The sequence below is a fragment of the Molossus molossus genome, unplaced genomic scaffold, assembly GCF_014108415.1.
Source record: "Molossus molossus isolate mMolMol1 unplaced genomic scaffold, mMolMol1.p scaffold_m16_p_13, whole genome shotgun sequence".
Classification (NCBI taxonomy): domain Eukaryota; kingdom Metazoa; phylum Chordata; class Mammalia; order Chiroptera; family Molossidae; genus Molossus; species Molossus molossus.
Window position 1 is genome coordinate 85,816,220 of NW_023425348.1, and position 24,231 is coordinate 85,840,450.

A 24,231-nucleotide genomic window follows, 5' to 3' on the forward strand; every position below is an offset into this window, starting at 1 on the left:
GAGCAGATGTTTTGATTCCCTTTTGGCAGAAGAGGAAATTGAGGTTCAGAGAGGTTAAGTGCCTTGTGTAAGATCAAACAGCTAATTGGGAACAGAGTTGCAAAAACAAGGGCTAACTTATAAGACAGAGAATCACTGGTTCTCCGTTCTTAGTATAATAGAAGCTTTCATCACTTTTTATCTTGTATCATAGTGAGCTCTATGTTCGTCTACTTTCACTTCAGACTGCAGTGTGTCGAAATCAAGTGCCTACATGTCAGACACCCAGTTTAAAGCTTTATTACTTGAAATGACTTGAACTTTCCCCTCGTCAGGCTCTTGTCTTAGCCCTCCCAGGTACACCCCAAGTACACCGCTGAATGGATGGCTGGGAAGAATCACACCCTCCTGACCGAGTTCCTCCTTGTTGCATTCACCGAATATCCTGAGTGGAGGCTGCCTCTCTTCCTGTTATTTTTGAGTTTCTATTTTCTCACTCTGCTGGGGAATGCAGGGATGATCATCCTGATCCACAAAGATCACCAGCTCCATACCCCCATGTACTTCTTCCTTGGTCACCTTTCCTTCGTGGACATGTGCTACTCCTCTGTCATCGTCCCTCAGTTGCTGGTGGTGTTGCTGGACCATGGCACAGCCATCTCTCAAGCTCGCTGTGCAGTTCAGTTCTTCCTCTTCACCTTCTTTGCGTCTATTGACTGTTACCTCCTGGCAATCATGGCCTATGACCGCTGTGTGGCCGTGTGCCAACCCCTGCTTTATGTCACCATCATGACCGAGAGGGCCCGCTGGGGCTTAGCAGCTGGGGCTTATGTTGCCGGCTTTGCCAGTGCCTTGGTGCGAACGGTCACAGCCTTCACGCTCTCCTTTTGCGGAAACAATGAGATCAACTTTATTTTCTGTGACCTCCCTCCCTTATTAAAACTCGTTTGTGGGGAAAGCTTCACTCAAGAGGTGGTGATTATTGTGTTTGCCATTTTTGTCATGCCTGCTTGTACACTGGTGATCTTGGTGTCCTACCTGTTTATCATCGTGGCCATCATGCAGATCCGCTCTGCTGGGGGTCGGGCCAAGACCTTCTCCACCTGTGCCTCCCACCTCACCGCTGTGTCACTGTTCTTCGGCACCCTCATCTTCATGTACCTGCGGGATAACTCGAGCCGGTCCTCTGAAGGGGACCGAGTGGTGTCTGTGCTCTACACAGTGGTGACCCCGATGCTGAATCCCCTCATTTACAGCCTGAGGAATAAGGAGGTAAAGGCGGCTGTTAGGAAAGCCCTGAGCAGATCAAAGGCTTCCAGAAGGCCCTAGATAGACCCTTGTCAAATATGTCACTCCTTAGTTTCTCCATGCTCTTTTTCTTCAAATATCATCTACTTGGGAAGACTTTCCTAGACAGCCCTACTTAAAATTGTACCCGAACTTCCCGCCTCCATTTTTTTTCTTTTTTTTAATTCTCACCTGAGGACATTTTTGCATTTATCTTCAGATAGAGCAGGAGGGAGAGAGGGAGGAAGAGAGAGAGAAACATCCATGTGAGAGAGACACATCAAGTGGTTGCCACCCACAAGACCCTAACTGGGGCCGGGGACAAACTGCAACCGGGTTATGTGCCCTTAGTGGGAAGGAACTGGGGTCTCTCTGGTCTGCGGGCTGAGGCTCTAACCGCTGAGCCAAACCAGCCAGGGCCCCACCTCCACTTTTTGATTTATTATTCTATGTAATACTTGTCACCATCAGAGCTACTACATTTTACATATTTGATAGTCTAATTCTAGAAAGTAATCTACATGAGAGGAAGCATTTTTACCCATGAGATTTATTTTTGTATGTCTAGCAAAGCACCCAGCACATAAAGGCTCTCAATATTTGTTGACTGAATAAATACATCTCAGGTTCCAGTGTCAACCTTTTTTTTTTTTATCTTCACTGGAGGACATTTCTGCATATATCCTCAGATAGAGTGGGAGGGAAAGAGGGAGGAAGAGAGAGAGAAACATCGATGTGAGAGACACACATTGACTGGTTGCCACCCACACAAACCCAAACAGGGCGGAGGACAAACTGCAAACGAGGTGCGCACCCTTAGCGGGAACCGAACCACAGACTGATGCTCTAACCATGAAGCCAAACTGGCCAGGGCTCCAGTGTCTACCTTTAAGTTCCAACTTCTTCAGTCTTCATTTTTTAAATCTGTCAAGTGGGTTTACCTACTTTAAAGGACTATGTTTTGGGGATCCGATGCATGAATGGGCAGGGGCCATGTCTGTTTTATTCATCACTATCTGTTGAATGAAGTATATTGCCCAGCACAACAAATACTCCATGAGTGGAGCAAAAGTATTTGGCAAATCAAAAAGCTATCTATGAATGCAATTACATTTTTTATCTCAAGGAATTTTCCAAATCCCATCATTTATTGTTTTCTTTCTTATTGTTTCAGTGGCTTTTGAATGATGATCATGATGATGATTGCACACACACACACACACACACACAAACCAATATTTACTAGACGGATATCACCTTTCAGGAATTGTGATGTTTGCTACAGAAATTATCTGATTTAATTCTTACCACAACCTTATGAGATCTGTTCTACTATTCCTGCTTCATGGGTAGATGAGGCACCTGGGACTTAGAAGGTTGAGCAATTTTTCCAAGATCAGTGAACAAGCAAGGTAGAGTGGGGCTTCCACCCAGCCAGAACAGAGCACTTAGTTGCCATACTCACAACCCCCACTATGATCTATTGCCCACTCTATACAGTCACTCCATCTAGAATTCATTGTCATTGCATTTCTTTTATTTCTTTTATCTGATGAAAAAGTAAAAGTTCAAACATAAAAAACTTAATTTATTTTTCAATTAAAGTTGACATACTTATTAAATCAGTGTTAGGTGTACAACATAGTGACTAGACATTTACACACCTTATGAAATGATCACCCCAATAAGTCTAGTACCTATCTGATACCATACATAGTTATTACAATATTATTGACCATATTCCCTATGCTCTCCTGGTAAAACTCCAATCTGTTCAACGTGACAATAAAAAATAGTCACTTTATAGCTCCTATGTGCTAGTACTGTGTAATGTGACAGCACAAGTACACATGTGTACGTGCATATATGTGCATATGTAGTTGCATGTGAGAAGATGATGTGTGTAGATTAAATAAATGGCAGTTTCTGTTTCTGGACTCTAGAAACTTTTTTTTAAAGGCCATATGACAAAAATTTAGGGAAGAGTTGGGTGGGAATATCTAGGAAAAGATACAGGGAAAAACTGCACTGGTGGTCAGAGATTTGGGTTCACACATCAGCTTTTGTTCTTGTTTTTGTACAAATCACTTAAAAAGGGAAGTATGAGGATGGAACAACTAACTCTAAAGAGTACATCTTGGGGAAAATTTTGCAAATATTAACTGCCATGCAAATGTTCCCTTAATACAACCTCAACTTCTGTAGCAGGTGATAGAGGCATTTGTGTTGTAGAAATTGGCACCAAAGTGTGCAGTCTGTAGCTTACCTGTGTGGCTTCAAATTAGTTTAGAGCCTTTCAGCCTGTCTTCTCAACTGTGAAATAAAATTTATAGAGCATTTATGCTGAACCAAGTTTTAAATGTATCTCATTTATTCTTACAACAACGTGGTGTTCACGGAGAATGGGAAGGTGCTGGGTGAAATTCTACAATGATTAATTAGTGTTATTATGGCGATTGTCCCAGGATCCACAACCTAATGAGTATTGATGGGCAGAGGGACCCATAGCTTATCAGTGGACTTCTTTATTTCAGAACTGTCTGGAACTATCTCACCAGGGACAAGATTCGCCTTAGATCCAGACATCTCCAGAAGTGGAGGGTTCAATAATAATTTTTTAACCTAACTCTTAAACTAATGCACATGTAAATAAGCACTTAAATGAATTCTAAGCAGTATGCTAAAAGCTTTACATGAATCATTTATTTTAGTTCTCCTAACAACTTTAATGGAAAATAATTATTATTGACTTCATTTAACAAAAGGAAGAAATAAGACCCAAAGAGGTTATGTAACTTGCCCAAGCTATTCATCAAGAAAATGGCAGGGAGGATCTGATCTCAAGTCTTTCTTACTCTAAAGTAGGTACTCTTTTTAAAATGAAAACATTAAAACATATTTTCAATTGTATTTGGTATACCATATTATGTTAGTTTCAGGTGCACAACATAATGATTAGACATTTGTATGCCTTAGGAACTTATCACCCAATAAGTCTAGAAAAGTATGTACTCTTGCATGATATCCACCCTTCTTCATTTCCCCCTCCCTCTCCCAGGCCCAAATTCTCAGTTGCAATTTGCTTTGAAAGTATCTGGATTTCAATTGCATTCTTGGTCTCAATATTTGGTAGGTCTGGGGTAAGGTGGGTGCATCTTATGGCCTGACATAAATGTGAAATTCATGGAACTTACCGTTGCCCCCCTGTTGGTCAATGAGGAGGACATGAGGGAATTTGCATCTCCCTCAGAAAGAGCAAGATTGCTCAGATGAATTATTGCCTTCTGAAGCCCTTCAACAACATCTATCTCTTGAGCCAAAGCTCCCTCCAATAAATACTTCATACATACAGTGCCTCCAACAAGTCACCAATCTTGCCTTCATGTCTTCTTTTTTTTTAATGTTCAGTGATTGTCTAAGAATTAAGATTCCTTTCAAAATGTTATTTGTCACCATTAAAAAAAATACATAACATTATTTTGTTCTATCATCTATAATCTATCATAAGATTACTGAAAGGATGTGTCTGAAATTCCTTCCGATATGTTGTACCTTTCTAAAAACAGCTTTATTGAGGTATAATGGAATGCAATAAACTGTATACATTTAAATTGTACAATTTGTTAAGTTTTAACATATTCACATGCCCATGAAATCACTGCCACAATCAAGATAATGAACATGTACATCACTTCCAAAAGTTTCCTTTATCCCACTGTACTTTCTCCCATGTGCCCCTCCCACCACCCTCTCCTTCATACCTCCAGGCAACCACTAATCTGCTTTTTCACTATACATTAGTTAGAGTTTTATATAAATTTTATATAAATAGAATCATGTCTGACTTCTTTCACTTAGCATTTTATTTTGAGATTCATTAATGTTGTTGCAAGTATCAATAGTTCATTCCTTATTGTTGGGTACTCTTCCATGGTATGGATATACCATAATTTGTTTATTCATTCACCTGTTAATGGAAATTTGGGTTGTTTCTAGTTTTGGCTATTTTAAATAAAGCTGCTATGAACATTCATGAAAAATCTTTATATAAATATGTACCTTCATTTCTCTTAGGTAACTATCTAGGAGTAGAATAGTTTGGTCATATGGTGAATATATGATTAACTTTTTAAGAAACTACCAAACTGTTTTGCAAAGTGGTTGTGTTATTTAACATTTCCACCACCAATGCATAAACATCCCAGATCTTCCACATCCCTATCAACACTTGTTATGCCCAATCTTTATTTATGTATTTATTTTATTTTAAATTTATTTTTGTTGTTGATAATATTACAGATGTCCTTCCTTTTTTCTTCCATTGACCCTTCTCCTCCCTACTCCTGTCCCCCTCCCACCGCCGCCTTCACTTTGTCTGTGTCTATTGGTTATGCATATATGCATATAAGTTTATCTCCCCCTACCCCTGAAGTTTGTCAGTCTGTGTCCAACCTTTTTAATGTTAGCATTCTAATAGGCATGTAGTGGTGGCTCATTGTGGCTTTAGTTTGCATTTCTCTAAGGAGTAATAATGTTGATTTTTAATCTTATAATGTGCTCAACTGCCACTAGTACATCTTTGGTGAAGTGTCTGTTCAAATCTTTGCCCACGGACTTTTTTTTCTTATGATTGATATTTGAGAGCTCTTTATAATTCTGAATACAAGTCCTTTGTCAGATATGTAATTTGCAAATATTTTCTCTCAGTTTTTGCCTTGTTTTCTGTTACTCTTAGCAGTGTCCTTCAAAGAACAAAACAAATATTTTAATTTTGATGAAGTCTCATTTATCAAATTTGCCATTTATGGCTTGTGCTTTTGGTATCATATTTAAAAAAATCTTTCCTTGTCCTCGTGTTCACAAAATTTTCTCTGTTTTCATCTAGAAGTTTATAGCTTTAGGTTTTATATTTAAGTTTAGGATTCATTTTGAGCTGAGATTTATACATGGGACAAAGTATGGGTCAAAGTATATATTTTTGCAGTGGATATCCAATTACTCCAGTATCATTTGTTGAAAAGACTATCTTTCTTTCCACTGAATTGCCTTTGCACCTTTGTTGAAAATCAATTGTCCATATATGTGTGAGTCTATTTCTGAACTTAATTCTGTCTCTATTTGTCTTTCGTTATACCAATACCACACTGTCTCGAATACGAAGACTGGAGATCAGGTATTGCTAGTACTTGAACTTCATTCATTTTCATAGTCATTTTTTTTTTTTAATATGAATTTTTATTTATTTTTTTGTTACAGATATTTTACCTTTTTACCCCATTGGCACCCCCCACCCTACCCCCCCTCCACCCTGTCCCCGGCTTAGTTGTCCATGTCCATTGGTCATGCATACATGCATATAAGTTCTGTGGTTTATCTCTTCCCACCCCCCCACCCCCCATCCCCTCTTCTGAGGGATGTCAGTCTGTGCCCTACTTCCATGTGTCTGGGTCTACTGTATTCCTCAGACTGTTATGTTCATTATATTCCGTATATAAGTGAGATCATGTGGTATTTGTCTTTTTCTGCTTGGCTTGTTTCACTTAGGATAATACTTTCCAGGTCCCTCCATGTCGTCTCAAAGGATAAGAGATCTTTCTTTCTTACAGCTATGTAGTACTCCATTGTGTATATGTACCACAGCTTTTTGATCCATTCGTCTACTGGTGGACACTTGGGCTGTTTCCAGATCTTAGCTATTGTAAATAGTGCTGCTATGAACATGGGGGTACATATATTCTTTCTGATTGGTGTTTCAGGCTTCTTAGGGTATATTCCCAGCAGTGGGATCACTGGGTCAAATGGAAGTTCAATTTTTAATTTTTTGAGGTAGCACCATATTGTTTTCCATAGCGGCTGCACCAGTCTGCATTCCCACCAGCAGTGTATTAGAGTCCCCTTTTCTCCACACCCTCGCCAACACTTGTTGTTTGATGATTTGTTGATGGTGGCCATTCTGACAGGTGTGAGGTGATACCTCATTGTTGTTTTAATTTGCATCTCTCTGATGATTAGCGATGTTGAGCATTTCTTCATATGTCTCTTGGCCATTTGTATGTCCTGTTTGGAGAGGTGTCTATTCAGCTCCTCTGCCCATTTTTTAATTGGGTTCTTTGTCTTCCTTTTGTGGAGTTGTATGAGCACTCTCTATATATTGGAATTTAACCCCTTATCTGATATATCATTGGCAATGATGTTCTCCCATACAGTGGGTTGCCTTTCCATTTTGATGATTGTTTCTTTTGCTGTGCAGAAGCTTTTTAGTTTGATGTAGTCCCATGTGTTCATTTTCTCCTTTATTTCTGTTGCCTTAGGTGATGTATCAGTGAAAATTCTGCTCCGTATGATGTCCGACATTTTGCTGCCTACATTTTCTTCTAGAATTTTTATGGATTCACGGGTCACATTTAAGTCTTTTATCCATTTTGAGTTTATTTTTGTGTATGGTGTAAGTTGATGGTCTAGTTTCATTTTTTTGCACGTAGCTGTCCAATTTTCCCAACACCATTTATTAAAGAGGCTGTCTTTACCCCACTGTATGCTCTTGCCGCCTTTGTCAAATATTAATTGAGAGTATTGCCTTGGGTCCATTTCTGGGTTTTCAGTTCTGTTCCACTGGTCTATATGCCTGTTCTTGTGCCAGTACCAGGCTGTTTTGGTTACAGTCGCTTTGTAGTATAACCTGATATCTGGTATTGTGATCCCACCTACTTTGTTCTTCTTTCTCAAGATTGCTGTGGCTATTCGGGGTCTTTTTTGGTTCCATATGAACTTTTGAAGTATTTGTTCTAGTTCTATGAAATATGTCGTTGGTATTTTGATGGGGATTGCATTGAATCTATAGATTGCTTTGGGTAGTATGGACATTTTAATGATGTTAATTCTTCCAATCCATGAACAGGGTATGTGCTTCCACTTTTTTATATCTTCCTCTATTTCTTTTTTCAATGACCTGTAGTTTTCTGCAAATAGGTCCTTTACTTCTTTGGTTAAGTTTATTCCTAGGTATCGTAATTTTTTTGGAGCAATGGTAAATGGGATTGTTTTTTCAGTTTCTCTTTCTGTGAGTTCATCATTGATGTACAAGAATGCCGTCGATTTCTTGACGTTAATTTTGTATCCTGCTACTTTGCCAAATTCATTTATTAAGTCTAATAGATTTTTGATGGAGTCTTTAGGGTTTTCTATGTACAATATCATGTCATCTGCAAATAATGACAGTTTCACTTCCTCCTTTCCAATTTGGATCCCTTTTATTTTTTCTTCATGTCTGATTGCTGTGGCTAAGACTTCCAGTACAATGTTAAATAAGAGTGGCGAAAGTGGACATCCCTGTCTTGTTCCTGTTCTTAATGGAAATGTTTTTAGTTTCTGTCCATTGAGTATGATGTTGGCTGTAGGTCTTTCATATATGGGCTTTATTATGTTGAGATATGATCCCTCTATTCCTACATTGCTGAGCGTTTTTATCAGAAATGGATGTTGGATTTTGTCGAATGCTTTTTCAGCATCTATTGATATGATCATGTGGTTTTTATTCTTCATTTTGTTTATATGGTGTATCACGTTTATTGATTTGCGAATATTGTACCAGCCTTGCATCCCTGGAATGAATCCCACTTGGTCATGGTGAATAATTTTTTTGATGTATTTCTGGATCCGATTTGCTAATATTTTGTTCAGGATTTTGGCGTCTATGTTCATCAGGGATATTGGCCTGTAGTTTTCTTTCTTTGTAGTGTCTTTTTCTGGTTTTGGAATTAGAATTATGCTGGCCTCATAGAACGTGTTTGGAAGTCTTATTTCTTCTTGAATTTTTTGAAATAGTTTGAGGAGAATGGGTGTTAGTTCTTTTTTGAATGTTCGGTAAAACTCCCCCGTGAAACCATCTGGGCCTGGGCTTTTGTTTGCTGGGAGAGTCTTGATTACTTCTTCAATTTCCTTAGTTGTTATTGGTCTGTTCAAGTTTTCTATCTCTTCCGGGAATAGTTTTGGGAGACTGTGTGTTTCTAGAAATTTGTCCATTTCGCTTAGGTTGTCGAATTTGTTGCCATATAGTTGTTCATAGTAGTTGTTAACGATCTTTTGTATTTCCGTGGTGTTGGTTGTTACTTCTCCTCTTTCATTTCTGATTTTGTGTATTTGGGTTCTCTCTCTTTGTTTCTTGGTGAGTCTAGCTAAGGGTCCATCAATCTTGTTTATCTTTTCGAAAAACCAGCTCTTTGTTTCATTGATCCTTTGAATTGTTTTTTTGGTCTCTATGTCATTTATTTCTGCTCTGATCTTTACTATTTCCTTCCTTCTACTTGCTCTGGGGTTTTCTTTTTGTTTGCTTTCTAATTCTTTAAGTTGTGAGGTTAGACAGTCAATTAGAAATTTTTCTTGTTTTTTGAGGTAGGCCTGTAGTGCTATGAACTTCCCTCTCAGAACTGCTTTCGCTGCATCCCATAGATTTTGTGTTGTTGTGTCTTCATTTTCATTGGTTTCCAGGAAGTTTTTAATTTCTTCCTTGATCTCGTCGGTGACCCATTCATTGTTTAATAGCATGCTATTTAGCCTCCATGTGTTGAAATGTCTTTGCATGTTCTTGTTGCAATTGATTTCTAGTTTCATGCCATTGTGATCTGAGAAGATGCTTGATATGATTTCAATCTTCTTGAACTTGTAGAGATTTAGTTTGTGTCCTATCATGTGGTCTATCTTTGAGAATGTCCCATGTGCACTTGAGAAGAATGTGTATTCTGTAGTTTTGGGGTGTAATTCTCTGTAGATATCTATTAAATCCATTTGGTCTAGTGGTTCATTTAGAGTCTCTGTTTCCTTGCTAATTTTTTGCCTAGAGGATCTATCCAGTGCTGTCAACGGGGTGTTGAAGTCCCCTGCTATGATTGTATTGTTGTCGATTTTTCCTTGGAAGTCCTCCAGAAGATTTTTAATATATTTTGGTGCTCCTATATTGGGTGCATATATGTTTATCAAGGTTATATCTTCCTGTTGGATAGATCCTTTCAATATTATGTAGTGGCCGTCTTTGTCTCTAGTTATGGTCTTCATTTTGAAATCTATTTTATCAGATATGAGAATTGCTACCCCAGCTTTTTTTGCTTTCCATTTGCTTGGAAAATTTTTTTCCATCCCTTCACTTTCAACCTATGTGAGTCTTTTGTTGAGAGGTGGGTCTCTTGTAAATAACATATAGATGAGTCATGCTTTCTTATCCAATCAGCTACTCTGTGTCTCTTTATGGGAGCATTCAATCCATTAACGTTTAAGGTGATTATTGATATGTACTTATTTATTGCCATTTTTGTTTAGTGTGGTTCTATTTTTCTTTCCATTTCTACTGCTAGTTACAGCAGTCCTTTTAACATTTCTTGCAGTGCTGGTTTGGTGCTAATGTATTCCCTTAGCCTTTTTTTTGTCTGGGAAGCTCTTTATTTGATCTTCTATTTTGAATGATAGCCTTGCTGGGTAGAGTAGTCTTGGATTCAGATTCTTGTTTTTCATGACTTTGATTACTTCATGCCATTCTCTTCTGGCCTGTAGTGTTTCTTGTGAGAAGTCAGCTGAGAGCCTTATGGGGTTCCCTTTGTAGGTAACCTGTTGCTTATCTCTTGCTGCTTTTAGGATTCTCTCTTTATCTTTAATTTGTGGCATTTTAATTACTATGTGTCTTGGTGTGGGCCTGTTTGGGTTCTTCTTACTTGGGACTCTCTGTGCTTCTTGAACTTGAATGCCTTCTTCCTTCACCAAATTAGGGAAGTTTTCTCTCACTATTTTTTTGAATATATTCTCTATCCCTTGCTCCTTTTCTTCTTCTTTGGGGACTCCTATGATGCGAATATTATTACGTTTCCAGTTGTCCCATAGTTCTCTTAAGCTGTCTTCCTGTTTTTTAATAGTTTTTTCCTTTTGTTTTTCTGATTGGTTGATTTTTTCTACCCTGTCTTCTAATTCACTGATCCGGTCCTCAGCTTCCCCTACTCTGCTTTTTAAACCTTCCAATGTGTTTTTCATTTCGGATATGTCATTTTTTATCTCTTCTTGTTGGTTTTTAATTTCCAATTGGCTTATTTTCAGTGTCTCTATGTCCTTACTCATGCTGTTCAGCTTCCTCAAGATCATGGCTCTGAATTCTAGCTCTGTTAACATGCCTAATTGCTCCACATTGATCTCATCTTCGGTGGAGGTGTCTTGCTCTTTCATTTGGCTTCTGTTTCTGTGTTTCACCATTTTGGCTATCACTGTGGACTTTGGGGCCTGTCATTTTCTCCCTGTGGGTGTTGGTGTTCTGCTGTTTGTGGCTCCCTCTCCTGTGTTTAGATGAGCAAGGGAGGACCCACGTTGAACACCACTGTCAAGTCTTACTTTCCTGGTTAAAGTTGCCAGCCCAGGAAAGGTACTGTTATCCTCTAGCTTTTTGCGTGGAGGCTAGCAGTCTAGGTTAATTGATGAGTTTTGGGTTGTCAGTTGATTGAAAAACTCCCTCTGCTGCTCAGCCAAGGGGCTTTCACGAGGGTGGGGCAGATGCTGGTTGTTAGTGAGCCTCAATTAGCACTTCAATGGCCCACAGGGTGGGGTTGGATCTTCGAGGGAGGGGCTGCTGCCTCTCCTCAGAGCCCTGGGAAGGAGCAATGTGGCCACTTTCCTGTGTGGCTGCACTCAGCCAAAGCTCTGAGCGCCCTCCAAACCCCGAGTGTCCCGACTCAGTTCCAGTCCAGTCCGCCCTCCCTCCGCCGGAGCCCAAGGTGAGTGGCTGTGGCTGTTTCAGCCTCTGTCCCGGCTGCGCTGTGGGGCCGCCTGGGAGTGTGCCCCGAGGGCGCCGCTTACAGCTGAGGCTGCTGCCGAGCTGCCGACCCAGCTGCCGACCGTGGGCTCCCAGCCCCGTCTCGTGCCTTGGCAAGCCTACCGGGGTCGAGTCGGTGTCCCTCGTTGTATGGTCCTCGCAAGCTGCTTTTCTGTTGGTTTTTCCCGTCGATTTTCATTTTCATAGTCATTTTAATTATTGTAGGTCCTTTGAATTTTTATATGATTTTAAAAACAAGTTCGTCAATTCCTAAAATAAAATGTTTATTGTAATTTTGATTGGGATTACATAGATTCTTATGCATCAGTTTGGGGAGAACTGACATATTGTCTCTTCTGATCCATGAACTTGATGTATTTCTTTTTTTATTTAGGTCTTCTTTAATTTCTCTCATCATTGTATTTTTCAGTGTATAACCTTTTTGAAACTTTTGTTAGATTTATTCCTAAGTACTCCATTATTTTTTATGCCATTGTAATGGCATCGATTTTTAAATTTTTATTTCCAATTGTTTCTTGCTTGTGTATAGAAATGCAATTACTTTTTAATTTTGATATTGATAAACTCACTTATTAATTCTAGTAACTATTTGTAGATTTAGACAGTCTTGTTATCTATGAATAAAAATAGTTTTCTTCCTTTCTAATTTGGGTGACTTTATTATTTTTTCTTTCCTTATTGCACTGGCTAGAACCTTCAATATATTGATGAACAGAAGCTCTGAGAATGTAAATTCCTATCTTGTTCTTGACCTTAGGGGAAAATTCTCAGTCTTTTGCCATTTGTTATGCAGATTTTTCATAGACACCCTTTATCCGGTTAAGAGAGTTCTTGTTGACTTCTAGTTTGTTGAGAGTTTTTTTTTTTTTTTTTTTTATTAATCAGGAATGAATTTTAGATTTTGTCAAAATGCTTTTCTGCATCTACTAGGATGATCATATAGTTTTATTCTTTCTCTTATTAATATGGTGCATTATATTGATTGATTTGGGAATGTGAAACAGTTTTTGTATTTCCAGGGTAAACCACACTTGGTTACAGTGTAATATTCTTTTTATTATCAAAGAAAGTAGAAAATGTTCCTGAGAATTCTTGGTTGGTTAAGGAGGTCACACACACACACACACACACAAAAGAGAAGGTCACAGATGGTATTGCCTAACACTGTATGCCAGTTTTATTTTTTTAAATATGTTTTTTATTTATTTTTTAGAGAAAGGAAAGGAGAGAGAGATAGAAACATCAATGAGAGAGAGAAACATCAGTTGGCTGCCTCCTGCAAGCCCCTACTGGGGATTAACCCGGCAACCTGGGCATGTGCCCTGACTGGGAGTTGAACCGGCACCTCTCAGTCTATTGAGAAACACCAGCTGGGCCCATATGCCAATTTTAAAAGGGATTTGTAGTTTTGAACCCTCTAAATTTTTCTATTAAAAGGAGACTATATAGAGAGAGGCAGTAAAAGGAAGATGGAGGCAAAACAGAAATTCAAAATATTTTAATCTTCTAAGAAATATGTTCTGAATTAAGCAGTTTCACCAAGAATTCAACCCTGAGGACGCAGGAGCAGTTGAGAGATCACTAGGAGTGATACCTGCAGGGTGAAGAGGGCAGATTAGAAAGTGTGATTTCAGGAGTGATGGTTTGGCTCCTGCAGTATTTGAAACAGTCGACCCCTCCTTTTTGTTAGAAGACTTTTTTCACTTTCTTCTCCAACTTCCTGACATGAATTTATTTTGGTTTCCTACCTGCCTCATTGCAGCATTTTAGACTTCTTTGCTAGGTCCTTATTTCTAAATGTTAGAGTTACCCAGGGGCTTAGTCATAGGTCTTTCTCTACGTAGTCAATCCTTAGGTTAATTTCATCCAGTCCCATGGATTTAAATATTTACTTAAAGCATTTAAATAAAGTTCAAAGTCTTTGCAATGGCCTATGATATTTAGCTGGGTTGGGTCCCTAACTACCGTCATGATTATCTTTTCTTCTCTTTCCCTCTGGTTCAATTTAACCTGTTCCCTCATCAGGATTTTTATCCCTGCTCTTTCCTTTTTTAAAATGTGTCTCTTCAAATCTTTTCATGGCTCACTTCCTTGTTTTATTCAGTCCTCAGTCAAATACCTGTGAGCCCTTCCCCAGTCCCGAATCCTCTCTACCTAAAATAGCGATTCTACCCTATGCTATTGTCTGTCCACTGACTTGCTTGACTATTTAAAAAATTTTTTTTCCTTTATTGATTTTAGAGAGAGAGAGAGAGAAAGTGAGAGGGAGAGAGAGATAGAAACATCGATGAGAGAGGACATCTATTGGCCGCCTCCTGCATGCCTCCCATGGGGATTAGGCCCACAACCTGGGCATGTGTCCTGACCAGGAATCAAACCAGCGACCTCTTGGTACATGGATCAACGCTCAACCATTGAGCCACACCGGCCAAAGCAACCTGCTTGACTTTTTATCACAGTCTTCTTGCTGCCTCCTATTTATGGCCATTGTTTATTTATTTATTTATATGTTCATTGTGTATGCCATGCTCTGTGATAAAAGAGTAAGGAAAGCCATGGGATATATTATTTCATTTTGACTGTCTCTGGGTACTCAAGACATATTTGTTTTGTGAATAAATACACGAGTATTTTACTGACACTTTATACGTTGGGTTTAACAAATAAATTCCACCCAATGCATACTTTTTTTGATTTGTTTTTCTAGGCATTTCTTTTGCATTTGTGTTACCTACACTAAGATGACAGGGGTTTCTGTTCATTTATCTGTAAAACCATAAGTTGGCTTTTCTCAGGTATGGTTAACACAAAAGAACAAGGGTAGCATAAAATGCGGTTGACTGTGCTTTGTACAAAATCTTTATGCTTTCTAAATCTAATGATGTTAAATGTTGCCTTTGATTATCATGTCTTAAAAATTACTTAAAATCATTTTTACGTCAGTTTCTCTCTTTAGTTTGTGAGTGCATTGAGGGCATGGCCTGAATTATTCACCCTTTCAACCTCAGGACAGGCTCAGAGCCTGGTAAAATGAAGGTTTACTATAGACATTTGTTGAAAATGAGAGCTAGGAGATAGATTCAAGGAAATACAGGCATCTAGGTACAGATTTGGGCTTCTCCTCTGTGAAAACGTGTCAAGGTTTTCACAAACGTTGTGAGTCTGTATTTCCTTAGTCAGTTGTCTTTCGTGTCCCAAACATAACCCCAATTCACTTTGTGAGGCAAACTCCCAACTTGCATACAAGTCTATTTGTAGCCAAAGCAAGTTCCTATTACCTTAGTATGGTTACAGCCTCCTGTGGAACCTACAAGTTGGAAGTAATAGAGGACCAGGACAGACCCACAGGGGTGGCAACCAATTTAAACTAAATGACCTGGGTCTAATCCTGACTCTTCTTATATCAAATATGGGCTAGATGAAACCAGAATAAAGAGAAAAAATTTCAGATCTGCCCAACCGATGTTTATGTAACAGAAGATTCTGGCACATATTGCTTTAATACGTTTAATAAGCAAGAGAGTTTATTTTCCTCAAAATACAAGTTTTTTCTTCCTAACATGCCAGTCATTCTAAAATGTTAAAGCCATAACAGTGCATAAGACAAACTGCTTGATCCTTGTAAATAAAACCACCATTTTTGGTAACATATTGCTATATAACAAATGAACCTCAAATGGAGTGGCTTAGAACAGTAACAATCATTTTGTTGTTATCTCTCACAGTTCCAGACGTTGACTGGATTTTGCCAGGCAGTTTTCACGTGGGTCTCATGTGCTTGCAGTAGGAGTGGAGACAGATCCGCTGAAGTTTCAGGTTGGATGACTGACTGCGGGAGATTCAGACTTGCAGTCTGAAACTGCTGTGGCTTGGGCATCTCTCTCCAACTCTGTGTGGTCTCCCCACATGTGCTCTCCAGCATGGTGGCTTCACAGGAGGGGGCTCCAGAGGCACGTGTCCTGAGAGAGTGCCAGGTGGAAGCTGTATTAACTTTTCTTAGATAGTTCTTGGAAGTCATGCAGCACCACTTCTGGGGTACTTTATTTGTTAAAGGAGTCCCCCAAACCTTCTGGGTTCAAGGGGAGGGACAGAGACTCCATCTCATGATAGGAAAATGGCCAAGTTCTTCAAGAGAATGTGGAATGGAAAATATTGTTGTGACGACTTTTGGACAATACAGTCTGCCACAACCACTGTTCCTATTTTGTTGACTCTCCTCCTAGGCATCTCTTTCTGCATATTCTGTTTTACATAAATTGGTTTTCATGATACATGCTATTACAGAGCCTTCTTTGTTTATATTAGACCAATTGTCATGTTACAGAAAAAGAGACAGAGATTCAGTAACATGGTTTATCATAAAGTGAATTAGATGCAGAGTTGGGCCAGACTCCATGGCTCTTGGTTATGAATCTAGGACTCTCTACTCCTCCTCATGGAATAATGAAAGCAGAGCTCTGTGATGTTTCATTTTGAAGCTATGGATAGAATAGGGTAGATTTTGAGGCACTTGAGGAAGGCAGGACAGTTAAGAAGATTGTTGGTAATCCATATAAAAACAGGTGGTTTTACATTTGTAATGAAAACTCATGTGAAACATAAAAGTTTAAGAGATACCATAGAGAAAGGCAGGTGGCTGATTACATATTTTCTCCGAAAGACATTGAATTTTTATAAATTTAAAGAAATATAGAAGTCAGCTTAGACTAGAGACAGATAAACCCAGGGCAGGCAGATTAGTGCTGGAAGCCATGTGACAGTCACAAAAAAGGAACACTTTTTTTTTTTTTTTAGTGTCTACAATATACTAGGAAGTATGGTAGTTGTCTCATATACCTGTCTGTTTAGCAACAAACAGCTCTAAGATGTTGGGATCATTATTTTCATTTTACAGATGAAGAAGATGAGTTTCACTGCTTAAATAATTTTTCTTAGATCACAACTTGCCAAAAAGCCAGGATTTAGAACCAGGTCTTTTCTCTACATTACAGAGCAATAGTTAGAAAAATTAGATTTAAGACCTAGTAATAGTTTGCTCCAGAGGTGAAAATATTTAAAAAGAAGTTCAGGATGGGGAGAAGGAACACACTCTTCTGAGTAGCTGCAGAATATTTTTAAGGTGGATTCTGAAAGACATCGTCATCAACCAGTGAGCATCTAGATGCACAGACTCTGAGAGCCAGAGTGGAACACACAGCTCATAGAATTCCATGCTTCTTAGCACATCAGTCACACCTGAGGGGTGTTCCCAGAATACAAATGCCTAATTCCTTCATTAGAATATGGGTTAGTAGGTGCAGGGTGCACTTTGGAAGGAAAGCAGTCAAAGCTAGTTTGTAGCCTTCTCTCAGTCTCAGGACAGTCTCAGGGTTGACTCTCAAGAACATCTTTCTTGCATATAATTCAAGAATTGTGTAGGTGTGGGCTTGATCCTTAAAATAGACCTGTTGAAATGGCTTTGATGGGACTTGTACCTGTTCTTTAAAGTTGGTGATGGAGGAATCTGTAATTGATGAGAAACCTATTTGCTGAGATGCAGTTGCACCAGAAAATGAGTGCTAGTCACATAACCCAGAAGCAGCTGTGGTAAGCAAGGCGTAATGCCCAAGGAACCTCAGAGTGGGAATTTTCTTGAACTGAGGTGGTCCACTCCCACTCAGCACTCTCTCTATGACTATGTGCATCCCACATGAGGATGAGGGAGATATTTAGAAGGCATGCCTGGGAGTCATGAGACCTCTACCATGCTGTCCCTATGTGTGTTGTGTGACTGTTCTGTATCCTCTGTTAAAGCTTTCTTAACACTTGATTCTTGGTGTACTGTATGAGTTTAATTGCCAAGCTGAACTCAAGGCCACTGTAGTTGGTCGAGCAGAGAAAGTATCGCATTTTTGAGGTTGTGAATTTTGAAAAAGGTACCCCAGGTAATTCTGATGTATACCCACAGCTGGAAATAACTGGGACCAATGGTCTCATTTTACAGCTGAGAAAATAGGCTTAATAAAGTGAACTGATGTGCCTACAATCTCACAGCTACTTGGGCACAAAGTCAGGACAAGAATTGATCGCTTCTATATACATACTCTCTGGTTTTCCATCAAAATGCTTTTTCCAAAATGTATTTCGCGCAACACTAGACCTATGAACTAGTCTGTGATGAATCAGTTCCTGAATGATTGAACACGTTTAGTTTTGAGAAATGTTGCACGCCATATGACCCTCCTGGAGATTTATTCTATACTAAAGGCTCTGAGAATTTGTCTAATTAAAATATTTTGCTTACTTAACTCAGAGTTGCCCAAAATTGTTTGAATGTGGGATCCTTCATTTTTACAACTATTAAACACCTCACTGAATAGTACCTCAGCTAAACAAACGTTGAGGAAAGCTGACCTAGAGAAATCTAGATTGAATAAATAAATGATGAATAACTGTCTTCAAAGCTGGGAAAGCTAAACTGTATGTACTACATGCACTTGTTATCAACTAAGTTGTAAACAATTTGCACCAAAGTTTGTATTAACACACATTATAATCAAGACATGTTTTATGGTTGTGACTTATGGGAATTTAGGGGTTTGTTTCCAAGATCAGAGCTACACAAAAAAGCCCCAACTCTTCAGAGGTTAGAATAGGAGGCAGTATCTAAAGCTCATTAGAAGCTGAACCACAACTATGCCACAAACTTTGGACACATTCATCCATCTGGTTATGAGAACAAAAGGAATTCAGATGCCCAGGGCATCAAAGGCAGGAAATTTCCTCTTGCTGAACTTTCTCAGGGCACCTTTTATGTCCTTGTTCCTCAGGCTATAGATGAAGGGGTTCATCATGGGTGTCACCACAGTGAATAGTACTGCACCAATTTTATCTCTGTCATCAGGGTGAATGGATGAGGGGAAGAAGTAAACCCCTACAATGGTCCCATAGAAGAGCAATACAACTATCAGGTGAGAGGCACAGGTGGAGAAGGCTTTCCACTTCCCCTTTGTGGATGAGATTATCAGGACAGCCCTGACAATGCATATGTAGGAGAAGAGGATGAGGGCAAAAGGGAAAGTGATGACTGACAAACCCACAATAAACAACACAAGCTCGTTGATCATTGTGTCTGCGCAGGATAGTTTGAGCAGAGAGGCCAAGTCACAGAAGAAGTGTGAAATAGTGTTGCTGTCACAGAAGCGCAATCGAAGGAGCAGAAGAGTATGAGTCAGGGCAACAGCATTACTGAGGACCCATGGAATGACTGTCAGCAAAATGCAGAGCCTGGGTTGCATGATGGTCGTATAGTTTAGAGGGTGGCAGATAGCCACAAAACGGTCATAGGCCATGATTCCCAAGATGAAATTGTCAATAACAACAAACACAATAGAAAAGTACATCTGCATGATGCAGCTTTCATAGGAGATGGATTGACTCTTGGTATAAATGTTCATCAGCATTTTGGGGACTGAAGTGGAAATGGAGGAAATATCAGCAAAGGATAGATTGACAAGGAAGAGATACATTGGAGTGTGAAGGTAAGAATCCAAGCTGATGGCCAGAATTATGAGGCCATTCCCTATCACAGTGATGAGGTACATACCCAGGAAAAGCACAAAGAGGAGGTTCTGCTGCTCAGCCTTGTTGGAGAGTCCCAGGAGGAGGAATTCAGAGATCATGGTTTGGTTTCCTTGATGCATATTTCTGCTGATCTGAAGAAGGAACACAAGGTCTTCTTATCCTTACAAGGTACCCCAATATAATACCATTTAAGTGCAACCACTGCAGGGAGGTGAACACCTTCTCTAGGCTGAAAGGCAGTCAAGGGTGGAGAAAAATTACTGAATATGGAACTACCAAACAAATCAACTCTGGCTTTTAAATATTGAAAAGAAACATATTGAAATAACATTGAGTGGTTCACAGACACATTAGGAAGGTTGGAAAAACAGACCCCAAAATGGACAGAAAAATGGAACTACGTCAGCAGGTCAGAGCTCCAGGAAATGCATTAGAAAGGAAAGTCAGAGACGTGACAGATACTTCTCAATGAACATGCTTTAAACTCTAATATAATTCTAAGTGTGATTTTTACAATTGGCTCCAAATGTAGTTAAACGATCCAAATTAAGGACACCATATGAGGTGTACTCCATATTCTAAAGATGCTCCTGAAGGAATTACTCAAAAATGAACAATCTGATCCTAAGATCTTTCCCACCATCCATCTTTATCCTTTAAATCTAAGAAGATAGGATTTTGAAGAGTCATTAATGTGAAGAGTTTGGGAAAGAAGAAAAAATGAATGGTTAAGAATGTTTATGAGTATACATTGTGTGGGTGCCAAATACCACTCAACTTAGGGGAGATTCCAAGAAAACTGCTCTTTGAGAATGTGTACAAAAAAGGGGGGAACTAGAATTTTACTTTACTCATAGTTAGATGTTAAGAGAACAAAAAACAATTTTGAGGACACACATAAAACCTAAAAACTTGTGTTTGCCTCTCATTTATAAATGAGAAGGCTCACTGGATCAGCCCAGGATGGCAGGGGTATGAAGCAGCATGGGAGGGCAGTCTTTCTTCATTCATAGCATAGCATGAACATACAAGTTTCCCAGGTCACGTAGGTGCTGCAGGAGGTCATTGGATTCAAATCAGCTCAATGGGACTCCAACCAAGAAGCAGCCTGCTGGGCTAAAGGAGGCTGTAGCAGTATGAGGTCATAGAGTGGCTCTCTTATGAAAGAAGAATCATAAAGAGACGAGGGAGAAAATTCACTGAGCCCAACTGGTTTGGGCTTAACCAGAACATGAAACTGTATTTTTGAAGGGTAATCTCTAATCTCACCTTCCTGTCCTGCCTTTCTCACCCACCAGCAGTGCTGTACAAATTGTGCTGAGTTCTTGAGGCACCTGCCTCGATGGTTAAGAGCAGCACTAAAGTAAAAACAACAAAACCAAACAAAAAAAACCCCACTTACCTTTGAAAGGTGGTGGGATCTCAGAAAATTATTGGAATCTAGACCCAGTACCTTAACTTGCTGCTGACAAGGTAGCAGCAGGGAGACTAAGAGCAATTCTTATATGTTTGTCAGAACCAGACTCTTTCCCCAAGAACCAGAGTTAATAGTCCTCATGCTGAGCTCACATGAGACTCCTTCTAAATCCTTTGGGATTGTATCCCTGAGGCATTTTCCTCAAGACAAACAGTTGTTTTCACATCCCCATCTCAGTGAGGTAAATGGAGAATAGACAAGCAACTCTGCTTTTGTTTGTTCATCTTCTGATGCCTCTTCCTACCTATGCCTTCCTGTTTGTAACTTAGTTGGTTACAGCTCTTTGTAGCAAGTGAATTGTTTGTTGTGTCTTATGTTCCCCGTGAGATAGTAAGCATTTAGAGAACTCCTTCTCTGTTTCCCCTCTAGTGCCTAGTAGAGGAGGAGCACTTAATAAATACCTCAAGAATTCACTTATTTCTTGCAAGAGGGGTAATGAGTCCCAAAAGATGCCATCTCTAGTGGAAAGGTTAGGCTATGGCCTCTGAGAAGGAAATTTAGGGACCCTTTGATTCAGCACTCAGTACTCTCAGTTGCAAACCAAACAAATCAACTCTGGCTTTTAAATATTGAAAAGAAACATATTGAAATAACATTGAGTGGTTCACAGACACATTAGGAAGGTTGGAAAAACAGACCCCAAAATGGACAGAAACAAGGAAGGCTATATAGCTGGAGACACAGCCCAAATCAGTATATCCCTTCTTCTAATGTTTAAATGTGCCTTATAATATAGTGCAGTTATTTCTCACCCAAACCAAGAGCACTCAAGCCCCTCCTCAACAGAAAACAACTTCACCAATGGACTAACTGTGTAGCTACTCATGACTAGTATTTAAAATAACTGGGCAATGGAGAAAAAAGAAAAAGCAAGCTTTACTATCTATCATCTATCTATCTATCTATCTATCTATCTATCTATCTATCTATCTATCATCTATCTATCTATCTATCTATCTATCTATCTATCTATATCTATCTGTCATCTATCTATCTATCTATCTATCTATCTATCTATCTATCTATCTATTATCTATCTATCATCTATCATCATCATCTATCTATCTGGCTATCTATCAACCTACTTACCTATCTATTATTTATATATCTAGTCACAGCTAGGAAGAAAACATGAGTGATAGAAACCAGAACAATGGTTGATTGGGCCAAGAGATGACTTGACTGGAAAGGGGCACAGAGAATTTTCTGGGGTGATAAAAAACATTTTATTATTGGCTACAATTGTCCAAACACAGCAAACAGAACCAATTGACATCTATGTATTTTATTGTACGTTATTTACACTTTGATTACAATATAATAGAAACAAAACACGCTCACCACTTTTCCCTTTTTGCTTCCATTGGAATTTGAATCTATTATCTCTTCAGAATCCGTGGAAAACCTTTTCTTGCCTTATCTTTTCTCCCAGATAAGCAGAGGTTTAGATGTTAAATCTTTGCTGGGATTCTGGAAGCAGATGTTGGGAGACAGAGTGGAGCCAAGAATGCTCCTATGTATGATAACACCCAGAGCGAAGAGTCATGCTCCAAGTCACATAGGAAGTTAATCCACATTGGGCAAGAGGGGAGAAATCAGATATGTGGCAGTTATGCAGAAATAAGACCCAGGATAGAACAAGCCAGTGGGAGGCTCTTATGTATAAACACATGGATTTGCTGGAGGCTTCTGGCTGTGTATGGGCGTGTGGGAGGGAGATCTCAACTTAGACTTTTTGGAGCTAGGGCTCTTAAGAACTCCTTAGTCATGGAAAAAAATAAGTAAACCGTTCTTGGAGAACACACAAAAGAACTTACCATAACTTACATTGAAGAAGACACTGACACATGGGATACCATGGTATTCTTGCATATGTTCTCTTCCACTTATGATATAAAAGATTGACTTACAACCATATGCTTATTTTCACAATAGTCTGTAAACTCCTTGAAAGCAAATATCTTGTGTTTCTGTCTATAAATTCAAGCATATAACCCAGAGTCTGACACATAAAATAGTCCCTTCTTCATCTCCAAGTCATTGTCTTTCAATATTCTTCTTGTTATCCTAAATCTCTGCCCCACCCCTTACCATTTGAGATTCTTGATGGTGTGGTACTGTGGGTTATTTTGACCCATCCCATATCCATACAACAAACTATCTGCCCAGGATGTGTTGTTGTATAATCTTTCTCATTCAATCATTTTCTTATTTAGCAATCTCTATTTACACTTAATTTGTGTTTAATTAGACAACACAGAAATGAACAAACACACACTTCCTATATGATTTCCTTGGTCTTTAACATGTGAGAATAGAAACTGAAATTCCTGGGAATTTTTAAGAAGGCATAAACTTATGTCATACTTAAAATATTTCAACATTCTTTATACTCTTTACTCATTATTATAGGTATTTAAATTTGTTTAATAACTATAAATACTAGGTATATTAGTATATACCAAGGACTATAGACCACAGTAAATAACCAAATCAATAATACTGGGTGGTATTTTAATAACTAAGTACTCAGATCTCCCAGTAAGATTAATAGCACTACATAGAAACGCATGTTAAAATTGCCAATTGAAGGAGTTACATTTGTTTCCTAAATTTATTTCTTGGAACATCACTCATAAAATTTTTATAATATCCTAGGCATATAAACTTATGAATATTAATTTTATTTGTAAGAATGACTCACTGTTGGCAGCAGATAGGACCATGCATACACACTCGGAAGCAGCTACTAGTAAGACTGACTGATTAGATCTTTCAGTGCTTCTTGTCCTGGTTCCAGAAATGTAGACCTTTGAGTCTATGTGCCATGTTTTCTGATTTCCTCTTGACATGATTCCTCTGAATCCGTTGCCTCTCTGTTGATCATTATGCTGTGATTCTTGCAGGAGAACTGTAATACTTTCCTCAATTTTCTTGATTTCTCAACTACTTTTTCTCAGAATTTGGATTTAAAAAGTTTTGGGTTTTTTTTTAGAAATGCTGGGAAGAAATTCCTACATAGCAACACTCCTCCTACCACTGTGACTAACCCCTCCTTCATCCACTGGTTAAACCATAAGAAAAAAGTTGGAGAAATCCACTGTGACAATATACCGGTGAT

General features: G+C 38.9%; 2 protein-coding genes across 2 annotated transcripts; one reads left to right on the top strand and one right to left on the bottom strand.

Moving 5' to 3' along the window:
• Positions 1 to 363: 363 nt before the first annotated feature.
• LOC118628835 (olfactory receptor 9Q2-like) lies at positions 364 to 1,308 on the top strand. The gene has a single exon (XM_036259812.1). It carries the CDS (start codon positions 364 to 366, stop codon positions 1,306 to 1,308), a length of 945 nt encoding a protein of 314 aa, XP_036115705.1.
• A 17,490-nt stretch (positions 1,309 to 18,798) lies between these two features.
• On the bottom strand, positions 18,799 to 19,781 carry LOC118628701 (olfactory receptor 1S1-like). Its single transcript, XM_036259633.1, has one exon. The coding sequence runs from the start codon at positions 19,750 to 19,752 to the stop codon at positions 18,799 to 18,801; it is 954 nt and encodes a 317-aa protein (XP_036115526.1). The 5' UTR covers positions 19,753 to 19,781.
• Positions 19,782 to 24,231: the final 4,450 nt, after the last annotated feature.

Excerpts from the sequence above, each read along its gene's own strand:
- LOC118628701 (XM_036259633.1), bottom strand. The coding sequence starts at position 19,752 with ATGCATCAAGGAAACCAAACCATGATCTCTGAATTCCTCCTCCTGGGA.
- LOC118628835 (XM_036259812.1), top strand. The coding sequence starts at position 364 with ATGGCTGGGAAGAATCACACCCTCCTGACCGAGTTCCTCCTTGTTGCA.